General features: G+C 37.6%; 4 protein-coding genes across 4 annotated transcripts; 3 read left to right on the top strand and 1 right to left on the bottom strand.

Annotated features, from left to right (window-relative positions):
* The first annotated feature begins 245 nt into the window (after nt 1–245).
* Nucleotides 246–1,787, top strand: LOC145006593 (uncharacterized). Its single transcript, XM_078965675.1, has one exon. The coding sequence runs from the start codon at nt 246–248 to the stop codon at nt 1,785–1,787; it is 1,542 nt and encodes a 513-aa protein (XP_078821801.1).
* Nucleotides 1,788–1,901: 114 nt separating this feature from the next.
* Nucleotides 1,902–2,435, top strand: LOC145006584 (uncharacterized). The gene has a single exon (XM_078965666.1). It carries the CDS (start codon nt 1,902–1,904, stop codon nt 2,433–2,435), a length of 534 nt encoding a protein of 177 aa, XP_078821792.1.
* A 4,633-nt stretch (nt 2,436–7,068) lies between these two features.
* LOC145006573 (uncharacterized) lies at nt 7,069–7,536 on the bottom strand. Its single transcript, XM_078965658.1, has one exon. The coding sequence runs from the start codon at nt 7,534–7,536 to the stop codon at nt 7,069–7,071; it is 468 nt and encodes a 155-aa protein (XP_078821784.1).
* Nucleotides 7,537–11,022: 3,486 nt separating this feature from the next.
* LOC144998349 (putative histone H2B.1) lies at nt 11,023–11,587 on the top strand. Its single transcript, XM_078958137.1, has one exon. The coding sequence runs from the start codon at nt 11,080–11,082 to the stop codon at nt 11,524–11,526; it is 447 nt and encodes a 148-aa protein (XP_078814263.1). The 5' UTR covers nt 11,023–11,079; the 3' UTR covers nt 11,527–11,587.
* The last annotated feature ends 314 nt before the right edge of the window (nt 11,588–11,901 follow it).

Raw genomic sequence — 11,901 nt, 5'->3', positions numbered from 1 at the left:
AAAACGAAAAAAAAAAGGAACAACAAGAGGCTAATGAATTAAGAGGGTCTTTGAATAAATTTTTGGTTAGAAATCAAAATGTTAGTGATTTTGAAAAAAATGATAATTTTAATATTCCACCAAGTACTTCCAATGATTCGGTTGATCTTTCTAATGATTTTGATAAAAATGACTTTGTTGAGAAAGACAAACCAAGTGATTTTAATATTTTTGATCCTAGAGTATGGGATGATTTAGATTCAGAAATGAAAGATTTACTAATAGAAAAAGGGCCAAATAGAGAAATTGATACAAACATAATTTTTCCAAAAGACGCACTTGGTAGACATTTTTCTTTTGATTTTTATACACGTAAATTAAAAAATGGTGATTGTTTTGATAGAAAATGGTTAATGTATTCAAAAGAACTTGATAAAGTTTTTTGTTTTTGTTGTAAACTTTTTAAAACCGTTCGAACTAAAAGTAATTTGGCAACCGAAGGAATTAAAGATTGGAAGCATCTTAGTGAAACATTAAAACAACATGAAAATAGTTCTTATCATATGGTTTGTTTAAGAACTTGGACTGAAACACGTATTAGGTTAAATAAAAATGAAACAATTGATAAAGAGCTACAAGAAATGATTAAAAAAGATACCGAACATTGGAAAGAAGTTATGGTTAGAATTATTTCTGTTGTCAAATGTTTAGCAAAAAATAACTTAGCTTTTCGTGGTACAAATGAAAAAATTTATGAAAACTCAAATGGTAATTTTTTAAGTGTAATTGAATCAATTGCTGAATGGGATCCGATAATGAAAGAACATTTTCGAATGATTAAAGACAAAGAAACACATAATCATTATCTTAGTCATAAAATTCAAAATGAATTAATTGATATGTTGGCATCCGAGGTAAAAAGTGCAATTATTAAAAAAATAAAAAATGCAAAATATTTTTCTGTAATTCTTGATTGCACTCCGGATGCTAGTCACCAAGAACAAATGACTTTGATTATAAGATGTGTAGATTTGGAAAACGTTCCACTAAAAGTAGAAGAGTTTTTTTTAGAGTTTTTAAATGTAGAAGATACATCCGGTCTAGGTCTTTTTAATGTTTTACAAGATGCTCTAAAATCTCTTGATTTGGATATTAATTATATTCGTGGTCAAGGGTATGATAATGGGGCAAATATGAAAGGAAAACACCAAGGTGTTCAAAAACGATTGCTTGATATAAATAATAGAGCTTTTTATATGCCTTGTGGATGTCATAGTTTAAATTTGGTTTTATGTGATATGGCAAATTCTTATCAAAAGGCAAAAACTTTTTTTGGTACATGCCAAACGATTTATAATGTTTTTTCTAATTCAACAAAAAGATGGAGTGTTTTACTTCAATTTATAGATGATCTAACACTTAAATCATTATCATCTACTCGTTGGGAAAGTCATATTGAAAGTGTTAAAGCAATAAAAACACAATTTTCCCAAATAAGAAAAGCTTTAAAAAAATTATCTATAGAAAGTGATAATGGACAAGTGTGTAGAGATGCTGATTCATTAGTAAATGGTGAATTTTCTAGTTTTGAGTTTATTTTAAGTTTAGTTATATGGTATGAAGTTTTGTACAAAATTAATTTGGTTAGTAAAAAGTTACAATCCAAAGAAATGCTTATTGATGTTGCTGTAAAAAATTTAGAGGGGTTAATTAATTATTTTGAAGGATATAGGGAAAGTGGGTTTGACTTTGCTATTAGTGAAGCTAAAGAAATAGCAAATACTGTTAAAGTTAAACCCGAATTTTAAAAAAAACGTGATTATAAAAGAAAAAAACAATTTGATGAAATTCCAAATATCGAAAGAGAACACCAATCTTCTCAAGAAGCATTTAAAAGAGATTATTTTATTGTTATAGTAGATATGGCTCTTGTTCAATTGAAAAGTAGATTTGAACAAATGCAATATTTTGAATCTATATTTGGTTTTTTATTTGATGGTTCCAAATTAGTTTCTTTAGATGATGATAAATTAAAAAAATGTTGTTTGAATCTTGAGTCCAACTTGACAAGTGGTGAAGAATGTGATATTGATGGAATTGGTTTATTTATTGAGTTACAAATTTTGCAGAAAATGTTACCTAATGAAGCATACAAATGTGAAGGTCCTTGGACATCTATTCAAATAATGGAGTATGCAAGAAGAATGGATATGTTCCCTAATGTTTTGGTTGCATATAGGATCTTACTGACAGTGCCGGTTACGGTTGCTTCCGCGGAAAGAAGTTTTTCAAAATTGAAGCTTTTGAAATCGTATCTCCGAAGTACTATGTCTCAAGAAAGATTGAATGGATTATCACTTTTAAGTATTGAAAGTGATTTTCTACAAAATATTGATTATTGTAAAATAAGAGATATTTTTGCTTCAAAAAATGCACGAAGTCAACGGTTTAGATGATTTTTGTAGGTTTCGTTTGTATTGTATTGATTGTTTGATTATAAAATTTACTATATTTTTGATTTTCTAAATTTTTTATATATAAGGGCATAAAATTTTTTATCTCGCCCCGGGTAGCAAAAAACAATGGACCGGCCCTGCATATGGGTCATTGTGGATCGGTTGACCAAGAGAGCCTATTTTATATCGATCCAGGAGAGTATATCGGCCGACAAGCTGGCTGACATCTACATTCGAGAGGTGGTGGCGATGCACGGGGTGCCAGTGTCTGTGGTTTTGGACAGGGATGTGCGGTTTACTTCCAAGTTCTGGAAGAAATTCTACGACGAGTTGGGTACTCGTCTCCATTTTAGCACCGCATTTTACCCGCAGACGGATGGTCAGAGCGAGCGGACCATCCAAACTCTGGAGGATATGCTGCGGGCAGGTGTGCTAGACTTTGGTGGTAGTTGGGACACTTACCACCCATTGGCTGAATTAACCTACAACAACAGCTACCACGCGAGTATCGTTCGTCCTCCCTTTGAGATGTTATACGGGAGAAAGTGCAGGACCCCGATATGTTAGGGTGAGGTTGGCTAGAGGGTCATGAGGAGCACCGAAGTGGCGCTCAATACGATAGAGAGGATTCAGCAGGTCAGGAGCAGACTCCAGACTGCACAAAGTCAGCAGAAAAGCTATGCGGACAAGCGTCGTTCAGACTTGGAGTTCTAGGTCAGGGATATGGTTCTCCTGAAGGTATCACCTTGGAAGGGCGTCATCTGGTTCAGGAAGTGGGGCAATTTGGGCCCCAGGTACATCGGACCTTTCAGGGTTATAGCCCGGATGGGCAAGGTGGCGTACAGGCTGGATCTGCTAACTGAACTCAGTCAGATCCACAACACTTTCCACGTTTCCCAGTTGCGGAAGTGCCTAGTGGATGACTCGGAAGTGGTGCCCCTGAAGGACATTCAGGTTGACGACAGCCTGAACTACATTGAGCGGCCTATGGCGATCCTCGACCGGAAGTCAAAGGATCTGAGGAACAAGAAGGTCGAGCTGGTGAAGGTGCAATGGCAGCACCGGAAGGGCTCGGAGTGGACGTGGGAGCCGATGGAAGAGATGATGGAGCATTATCCGGAGCTTTTCCAGATCGAGCAGTAGACTTCAAGGATGAAGTTTAAAATAAGTGTGTGAAATTTGTAGCATCCGGAACCTGGTATGTATCTCATTCAAGTATTCTTCACATTTTGGAATGGACTCTGCGAGTTGAAGGCCCAACCCGTCTAGTAGAAGCAACTTGGACCCGGGGGATAAGTGGCGGACTCGTCGAGTCGGCAGCAAGACTCGAAGAGTAGACCTTGTCTGGACAAAACCCTAATCCAAGGGTTTGCACCCTATTTAAACATCTTATTCATCCTCCCTCGTCCCATATGCTCTCATAACACCTCACATTAAACCTTAATCATCTTTGGTGGAGATCTAAGGCCTCTTTGGTGGATTTTGGTGGTTTATGATCACAAGAAGGAAGGAAAGCTTGAAGAGCCAAGAGGAAATCAGAAGATCCCGAGTTTGTGTTACATCTACAGTTCTTTGGAGGTATAAAGTTTATACCTTACTCATTCATGTTTTAGATTCCTTTTTGGAATAAATTAGGGCTTTAAGGAGCCATTTTTGGTGACCAACTATGAGTGCAAGCATGGTTGAGGCTAAAACTCTGGATCCAAGGTCCTTAAGGGACTACAAGACATAAAGTGGCTGACTTTGGGGCCTTAGAAAGCCTCATGCATTTTAAGAGTTTATTTTAGAGCCTTTTGAGCTTATTCTCTCATGCATGCACGTAAAGTTTGTAACTTTACGTGCTAGATCGATATTAGGAGCCTAGATATATGCTTTGGACAAGTGTTATACATCAGAAATCGATAAATGGGACTTAAACAACCTCGACTCGGCGAGTTGTTCTTAGGACTCGGCGAGTCCGAGGCTTGACTCCCCTTTCTGTTAGGGTTCAAATGGACCCAATTGAGTCTTATAAGGGTTTTAGAGGTTCCAAGGGAGTGACCCAATGTGTTGGACTTACCCATAGACCTAGAGTTCATAGGACTCGACAGGTGCATGAGCAGACTCGACGAATCCAAGGCAATCTCCCAACTTTTGAAGATGAACTCGATGAGTTGTTCATACATCTTAGCCAGTCAAGCAAGGACTTTCTTGTAGGATGAGGATGAACTCGACGAGTTGTTCATATAACTCGGCGAGTCGGATGAAGGTTCATTCGAGGTTGTTTTAGAAGGAGAACTCGTCGAGTCATTGTTAAACTCGACGAGTAGAAGCATAAAGAAGGGCAAATGAAGGGTAGGGACTCGACGAGTTGGAGGCCTAACTCGGCGGGTCAGGTCAACTGGAAGTTGACTTTTACTTTGACTTTAACTTTGACTTGGTTAGGGGTAAAATAGTCATTTTACCCTAAGAACAATTATCAGTGTCTGACTAAGTGTTTTATGGGAATTATAGCCGGAGGATCACCGGAGTAGCAGTCGAACATCTGTCGATCAACTTTTCAACAGTTAGCCTTACGAGGTGAGTTACCTTCCAGTAGGGGTGGGTTTACGGCACCACTGTCGGCCTACCAGTAGGAGATTATGGTTGAGATGGTTATCTTTGTGATAATTGTCTGGTTGTTATATATGTGCTAAGTATGTGTTATTAGTAGTAGGGCCCGCTAGCCCATGGTTACCGGTTGAAAGATACCGAAGACGATTACCGGTTGAAAGATACCGAAGGGGTGGACAAACCCACACATGTATAGTCGTATGCTTATGATATGCCATTATGTGACTCAGTATACCTATGTATGTTATCATGAAACCAATATGTTATGACATGTTATATGTGTGACATCCCCAAAATCACAGCCTGAAAAGACCGGTTTTGTTTATACTTTATTTCAAAATCAGAGTAATCTTTTAATAAAAGAGTTGCGGAATTTGTCCCAAAACAATATTATGATAAAGATTTATCAAAAGCATTTCCTTAGAAATGTATTTCATTAAAAAGACTCGAGATGTCATGTTCGATACAGTACATAAGTATAAACAATACAACATAGGCCTTACTACATTATTTCATATCTACAGGCCTATATCTGTAATCCATCGTCCAAAACATCACATCTATGCTCATACGCCACTACCTATAGTACAAGAAACTGAGTGGGTCAGTGTTGGTGGTGGTTAAGGACAGTGGGCATCGATTGCAGTGCTGACAGGAGAAAATGTCGGAGATGTGCTGGCGATGGATCAATCATGTAGTTTTGTCCATAAGATAAACCCATGAGTTTTTATATTGTTTATAAATGAACAACAATTAAAAAAAAAAGCTGATGATCATATAACTTTAAATTGAATAACAATAAAACATATAAAAAAAAGTGAGGTGCAGATTAAAAGATACTTTTATAAAAGAGAGATTAAATTATAAAAGACAAAATTGCAAGTTTGGTCCCTGTGGTATGTCAAAAATTGGATGTTTGGTCCAAAAAGTTTTGGGGTTGTACTGGTGGTCCAAAAGCTTTGATTTGTTGTGGAATTGGTCCAAAGGCTTAACAGCCGTCTACCCCCTCCGTCTGTGTGAGGGTATTTTTGTCAATTCACGCTCATTCCTTTGATATCTTATTAAATTAAACCCCCCCTAACGTCTACTCTCCTTATTAATAGATCGAACATGTGTTTCATCTTTTCCCTAAATCGATACCTCCTCCTGCTAAAATCAAAATCGTGTCTTCCAAACTCAAAATCAACAATGGTGAGGTGTTTTTGTGGTCAAATGGCGATAGTGCGAACGGCTTGGACTGATAAGAACCCTGGTCGACGTTTTTGGGGATGCCCTAAAGAGGTTAGTATTCATGTGGTTGGTTATGAAGATTTTTCACTGATCACTCAATTCCTTCTTATATTTTGCTAGGATTCGACATGTGGGTTTGTGGGATGGATCGACCCTCAAATGTGTGAACGATCAAAATCAATAATACCTGGGTTGCTGAGATCAATCAACAAGCTAAAGACTGAAGTTGGAAAATTGAAGGAAGAAAATCAAATGTTCAAGTATGATATTGGAAAAATAAAGGAAGAAAAATCAAAACTAAAGTTGTACCTGATATGTAGCTGGGTTTTTTTTGGGTTTGTTTTTTTTTCTGATGAAGTAGTTCTTCCATGTTTTAGTGGTTTATTTTGTGGTAGATTTGGGAAAATTGCTATGTTTGTGAATGTACTCTTTTGGACATGAAAGTGAATGCATTGTTATGGTTAGTGGGTAATGAAGTTATTTGTTTCAAACATCCAAATATTTTGGTTCTACTAGACATAGCAGTGATGGGACAAACTGTTAATGCTTAACATAACCTAATAGTAACATAAAGATGCTAAAAAGTAAAGGACAATGATGCATAAACAAAAGAACATCCAAAGTTAATAACCATTGTTTGCACATACCAAATTCTTGTTACATGACCAAAAAAAACATCATTCTAAATGGAGGGTAAAGTTGTCCAAAAAACATCAAAACCATTAAACAGACACCCAAAAGAACAACACAATGGTTCCCAAAAGTAACACATTACATCATCTTAATCCAACAAGACAACACATCAATTTCCTCATTGCCCCTTACATGTTCTTGCATTATGTCCCTTGTTTTTACACTTGCTACAAGTGACAGTAATGAACTTCCTTGTGAGTTTTCCACTGCCCCCTGGACCATGACCATCTATACCACTAGCACCAATTGTTTGACTTTGACTTTGAGTTTGGCTCCGACTTTGAGATTTTTCCTCCATGGATCTTTGTCTCTTCTTCTTGGGCCTACCAGGCTGATTACGATGTGGAGGAGGGCTGATCTTTATTGGACAATCACTAACAGGCCACATGATACGACCTTTGATTGGTTCTACCTTGTAGGAATAAGCCTCTTTCCAGGTTTCAAGCCAATGCACCTTGTGTACATAAGTGTAAAGTTCACCCACATCCTCACCATTGTCAGCTTTATCAAATAAGACTGCAATCACATGCCTACAAGGAATTCCTGTTAATTCCCATTTCCTACAGCTGCATACCCTTTGGCACATGTCAACAACATGTTGATCTTGCCATGGTCCTTGTACTTCATACTTGTCTGAGGAATTCCACCTGGCTATGTAGTTAGAAGCATTTGTTGTGTTTGTTTCCATGATCTTTGTTGCTGTTGGAGTCAATGGACCTGCACACTTCTGTTGAACCTTTATCACATTGCAAATCCTCTTCATCATGTACTCCCGAATGTACTCTAAGCATGTGATTATTGGTTTATCCCTACCTTCTATCAGTTTACTGTTAAACACTTCACATAGGTTATTTAAAAGCATGTCTGTGATTGGTCTACCTGCAAGATAATTGTTATTTAGAACAGCATACAACAAATTTGTGTAACTTAGCACTGAATTGAGAGTTGTCTACCTGTGAAATGGCTTCTAGCCCAATGTTGTGGTGGGATCTTCTTCAACCATTCATAAGCTTCTATGTCATATTCACTAAACTCTTTCATCAAACGATTGAATTCTTGCACTGTTGTGGCTTTAGCACAGTTCCATAACTTTTCTTTGTACTCAGTAGTTCTCCATCTCTTCCTCATGTTTTCATAGATATGTCTAAGACAGAATCTGTGTTCAACAACCGGGAACAACTGTGCAATGGCTGGAATTAAGCCCTACAAAGTCATTAAACTGTGGTTAGTATAATACAAGTGTAATAAGAAAACTAAAATACATCAAGGAAATCTATTACCTTTTGTCTATCACTTATGAAAGTGAAGTTTGACAGTTGTGACAGGTCCAAATCATCTCCCAGGTACTCTAGAAACCATTTCCAACTTTGTGTGCTCTCAGACTCAACAATGGCGTATGCCAATGGGTATATACCATTGTTAGAATCTAAGCCAACTGCAGTCAAGATCTTCCCTGGGTAAGCTCCTTTCATGAAGGCCCCATCTAAACCAATAAAATCCCTTAAGCATGCTTTGAACCCCTTTTTCATTCCACCCAAGCAAATATAAATTCTCTGAAAACATCTTGAAGTTGCATTTACAAGATTTGGTTCTGGAACCAGTTCCAGTTTCACAGTTGTGTCAGGATTTGTGGACTGCAACTCTAATATGTAATCTCTCAGCACATCATATTGTTTTGTGTAGTCTCCCATCACATGTTTTTTGGCATCTGCTATAGCCCTAAATACCTTGTCTTTGGAGAAGCTCACCTGATATCTTTTCTGAAGTAGTTCTTGTACAGCTTTGATTGGCACAGTTGGGTTAGATTCCACTAGATCCATAATCTGTTTAGAGATGAAGTTTGTTGTGGCCGTTCTTACCTTTCTTGTATTGAGACATGAATGCTCAGGTTGGTAGGTTTTCACACACCAACTTTCTTCCTCACTTTTCCTAGATGCTTGTAAAACCCACTGACAAGACAGTTCAGTACTTGTCTTTGTCTTTTTACTTTTGCCTTTACTTTTCTTCCCAGTGGTAGGTCCATCCACTTGCCCCTCATTGAATACTACTTTTCCTTTGCATGTGGCCCGCAACCTAAGTTTATCATTTTTCTTAATAAAAAGATTCTTCCTGGTTTCCAAGGCATGATGGGCAATTTTGTCTTTCAACTCTTTTTTAATTTTATATTTTTGTCCTATACGAAATGTTGGTTTATGAACTTCTCCTAAAGAACACCTTTTTTCCTTACCTAATTCTTTAATAACTTGTCTTCTCTTCTTGACCATCTCATAATCATCATCTGTTGAATCCCATTCATCATTGTCAATAACATCCAACTCCATATCTTCATGCTCCTGATTTCTATCTTTCTCCATGCTATTCCTTAGTCTTTTCTCAAAAAACTCTGCTTCAGTGTCAATGCTCATGTGGAAATCCCTCATATCCACTTCAACTTCAGGAATGATATTCTCCTCATCCACCCAATCACTATCCTCACTATCCTCACTGTCATTTTCCTCATCACAGTGACTACCCTCTCCCCTATCAGATATGCTCCCATCTTCTCCATCAGATTTGCTCCCATTGTCATGCTCCATTTCAGTCTCCATGTAATCATCCATGTTGTTGTCTATGTAATTATCCATGTAATTATCCAAGTTGTCTTCCATGGCAGCCTCATGTCCATGATCCAGTTCCACTTCATCTTATACATTTTTTTCTACTTCTACTTGTACATGTTCTTCTACTTCATCTTGAACATGTTCTTCCACTTCTACTTGTACATGTTCATGAACATCTGCATTTGATTGTAACATCTTTTGATACAAACCAATATCAAATTCTGTAGTTGCCTCCATAAAGTCATTAGCAATAAGCTCTTTTTGTCTATCATGAACCTCGACATGTAATGGTTATACCTCAACCTCAACAGGGGATGATCTAGGTGGGCTTGGAAATTCTTGTACCTCAGCTGTGTGGTTTTCATTGTCATCATTTTCATCTATTTCATCCATTTGTACAATAGTTACCTTCTTAACAGGTTTAGGATTCATAAAGTAGGTAAGTAACTTTGTCTCACCATGTTCAGTATATACCCTCATGATTTTGTGATCACACACATATTGGGCAAAAGTTCGTAAATCATCATCATTGCCTAAGGGTTTAAGACCAAAGTGGAAGTCTCCACAGGCACAAGGAAGTGATAGTAAATCACAGGAGGAACACCGTACCTGAACCCTTTCATGATAGCATCCAACTCATGAACTGAAAACGTGTCTATATCCACCATGTCAACATAGTTCACACTTCCGTCAATGTATTGAACATCAGGAAACTTGGTGAACTCACCTCCATGGTATAGCTTGATGGTAAATAATGTTGGGTGACCATCTTCAAACCAACAACAAAAATAAGTTCAGAAGCATGATTTCACATACAAAACATGTAATGTACAGAGAAATTACAAGATCCTTACCATAAGCCACCTTTGCGTTGAACGGTTTGTCTAAGAGCCTTATATTCCACATTGGTATGTTCATACACTGAAATAACACCGATCACAATAAAAAACTCAACTTGAAGGTTAGGGCTTCTGGGTAACGAATGAAGATGAAAGTGACAGGAGAGTCGATCGACGAAATGCACAGAGGATTTGGCGGCAGGTATCAATTAATTAGGATGATGAGGTTTAATTTAATAAGATATCAAAGGAATGAGCGTGAATTGACAAAAATACCCTCACACAGACGGAGGGGGTAGACGGCTGTTAAGCCTTTGGACCAATTCCACAACAAATCAAAGCTTTTGGACCACCAGTACAACCCCAAAACTTTTTGGACCAAACATCCAATTTTTGACATACCACAGGGACCAAACTTGCAATTTTGTCATTATAAAATAATGTCGATCCACGTCAAACTAACATAACCTTCACTATCCTCAAATTAGATCCTCTCCGTTGAAGCATTCACTAGAAATCAACGGTCACTAAACACCATCCGAGACAACAAAAATCAACCAATCAGATCACGTCTCTCAATCCGTATATAAACAAATCCCCCTCCTCTTCATATCACAATCCACAAGAATTCATTCCCTCACAAACACAACACTCTCTCTCTTTCTCTTATTTCGAATACAAATCACTACAATGGCGCCAAAGGCAGAGAAGAAACCAGCAGAGAAGAAGTCGGTAGAGGAGAAGAAAACCGTCGTGGCTGAAAAAACCCCCGCCGAGAAAAAACCAAAGGCCGGGAAGAAGCTTCCCAAGGAAGTCGGCGCCGGCGCCACCGATAAGAAGAAGAAGAGAAGCAAGAAGAATGTGGAGACATACAAGATCTACATCTTCAAGGTTTTGAAGCAGGTTCATCCTGATATCGGTATCTCAAGCAAGGCCATGGGGATTATGAACTCTTTCATTAACGACATCTTTGAGAAGCTTGCTCAAGAATCCTCGAAGCTTGCGAGGTACAACAAGAAGCTGACGATCACCTCCAGGGAAATTCAGACGGCGGTGAGGTTGGTTTTGCCCGGTGAATTGGCAAAGCATGCTGTTTCAGAGGGCACGAAAGCTGTCACCAAATTTACCAGTTCTTAGATTAATGTATAAAAGAATTGACTGAAAAATTGAGTAAGATCATGTTTGGTTGTTAGAGTAGAAATTGTAATATCGTTATTGAAAGTTCAATCGTGGGGTTAATCGGATTTGTTATCTCAATCATGTTCAGTTTTTGCCAAGTGATTTTTGTTATTTGTTAAAGATTAGACATAATATTTGAGTTTGAAAATTGATAACAAGCTAATATAATATTATTTTTTTGTATTCTAGAGAAAATATACGAGATTGAATTATTGTAATCTTAAATGTCTTGCATGTTGATGGCATCTACAATGTGCTTAATGACGCCACCTTCCTACATGTTTGATTCCTTTGACTTTTTTGAAAGGAAAAGTGCTCTGTTTCTTCAAACAC

The sequence above is a fragment of the Lactuca saligna genome, chromosome 1 (genome assembly GCF_052625555.1).
Source record: "Lactuca saligna cultivar CGN05327 chromosome 1, ASM5262555v1, whole genome shotgun sequence".
Lineage (NCBI taxonomy): Eukaryota > Viridiplantae > Streptophyta > Magnoliopsida > Asterales > Asteraceae > Lactuca > Lactuca saligna.
The sequence above is the reverse complement of the archived record's forward strand: the minus strand, read 5'-3'. Positions and strand labels throughout refer to the sequence as shown.

What these genes read in the sequence shown, in the direction of transcription:
- LOC145006593 (XM_078965675.1), top strand. Translation starts at nt 246, where the DNA reads ATGAAAGATTTACTAATAGAAAAAGGGCCAAATAGAGAAATTGATACA.
- LOC145006584 (XM_078965666.1), top strand. Translation starts at nt 1,902, where the DNA reads ATGGCTCTTGTTCAATTGAAAAGTAGATTTGAACAAATGCAATATTTT.
- LOC145006573 (XM_078965658.1), bottom strand. Translation starts at nt 7,536, where the DNA reads ATGTGCCAAAGGGTATGCAGCTGTAGGAAATGGGAATTAACAGGAATT.
- LOC144998349 (XM_078958137.1), top strand. Translation starts at nt 11,080, where the DNA reads ATGGCGCCAAAGGCAGAGAAGAAACCAGCAGAGAAGAAGTCGGTAGAG.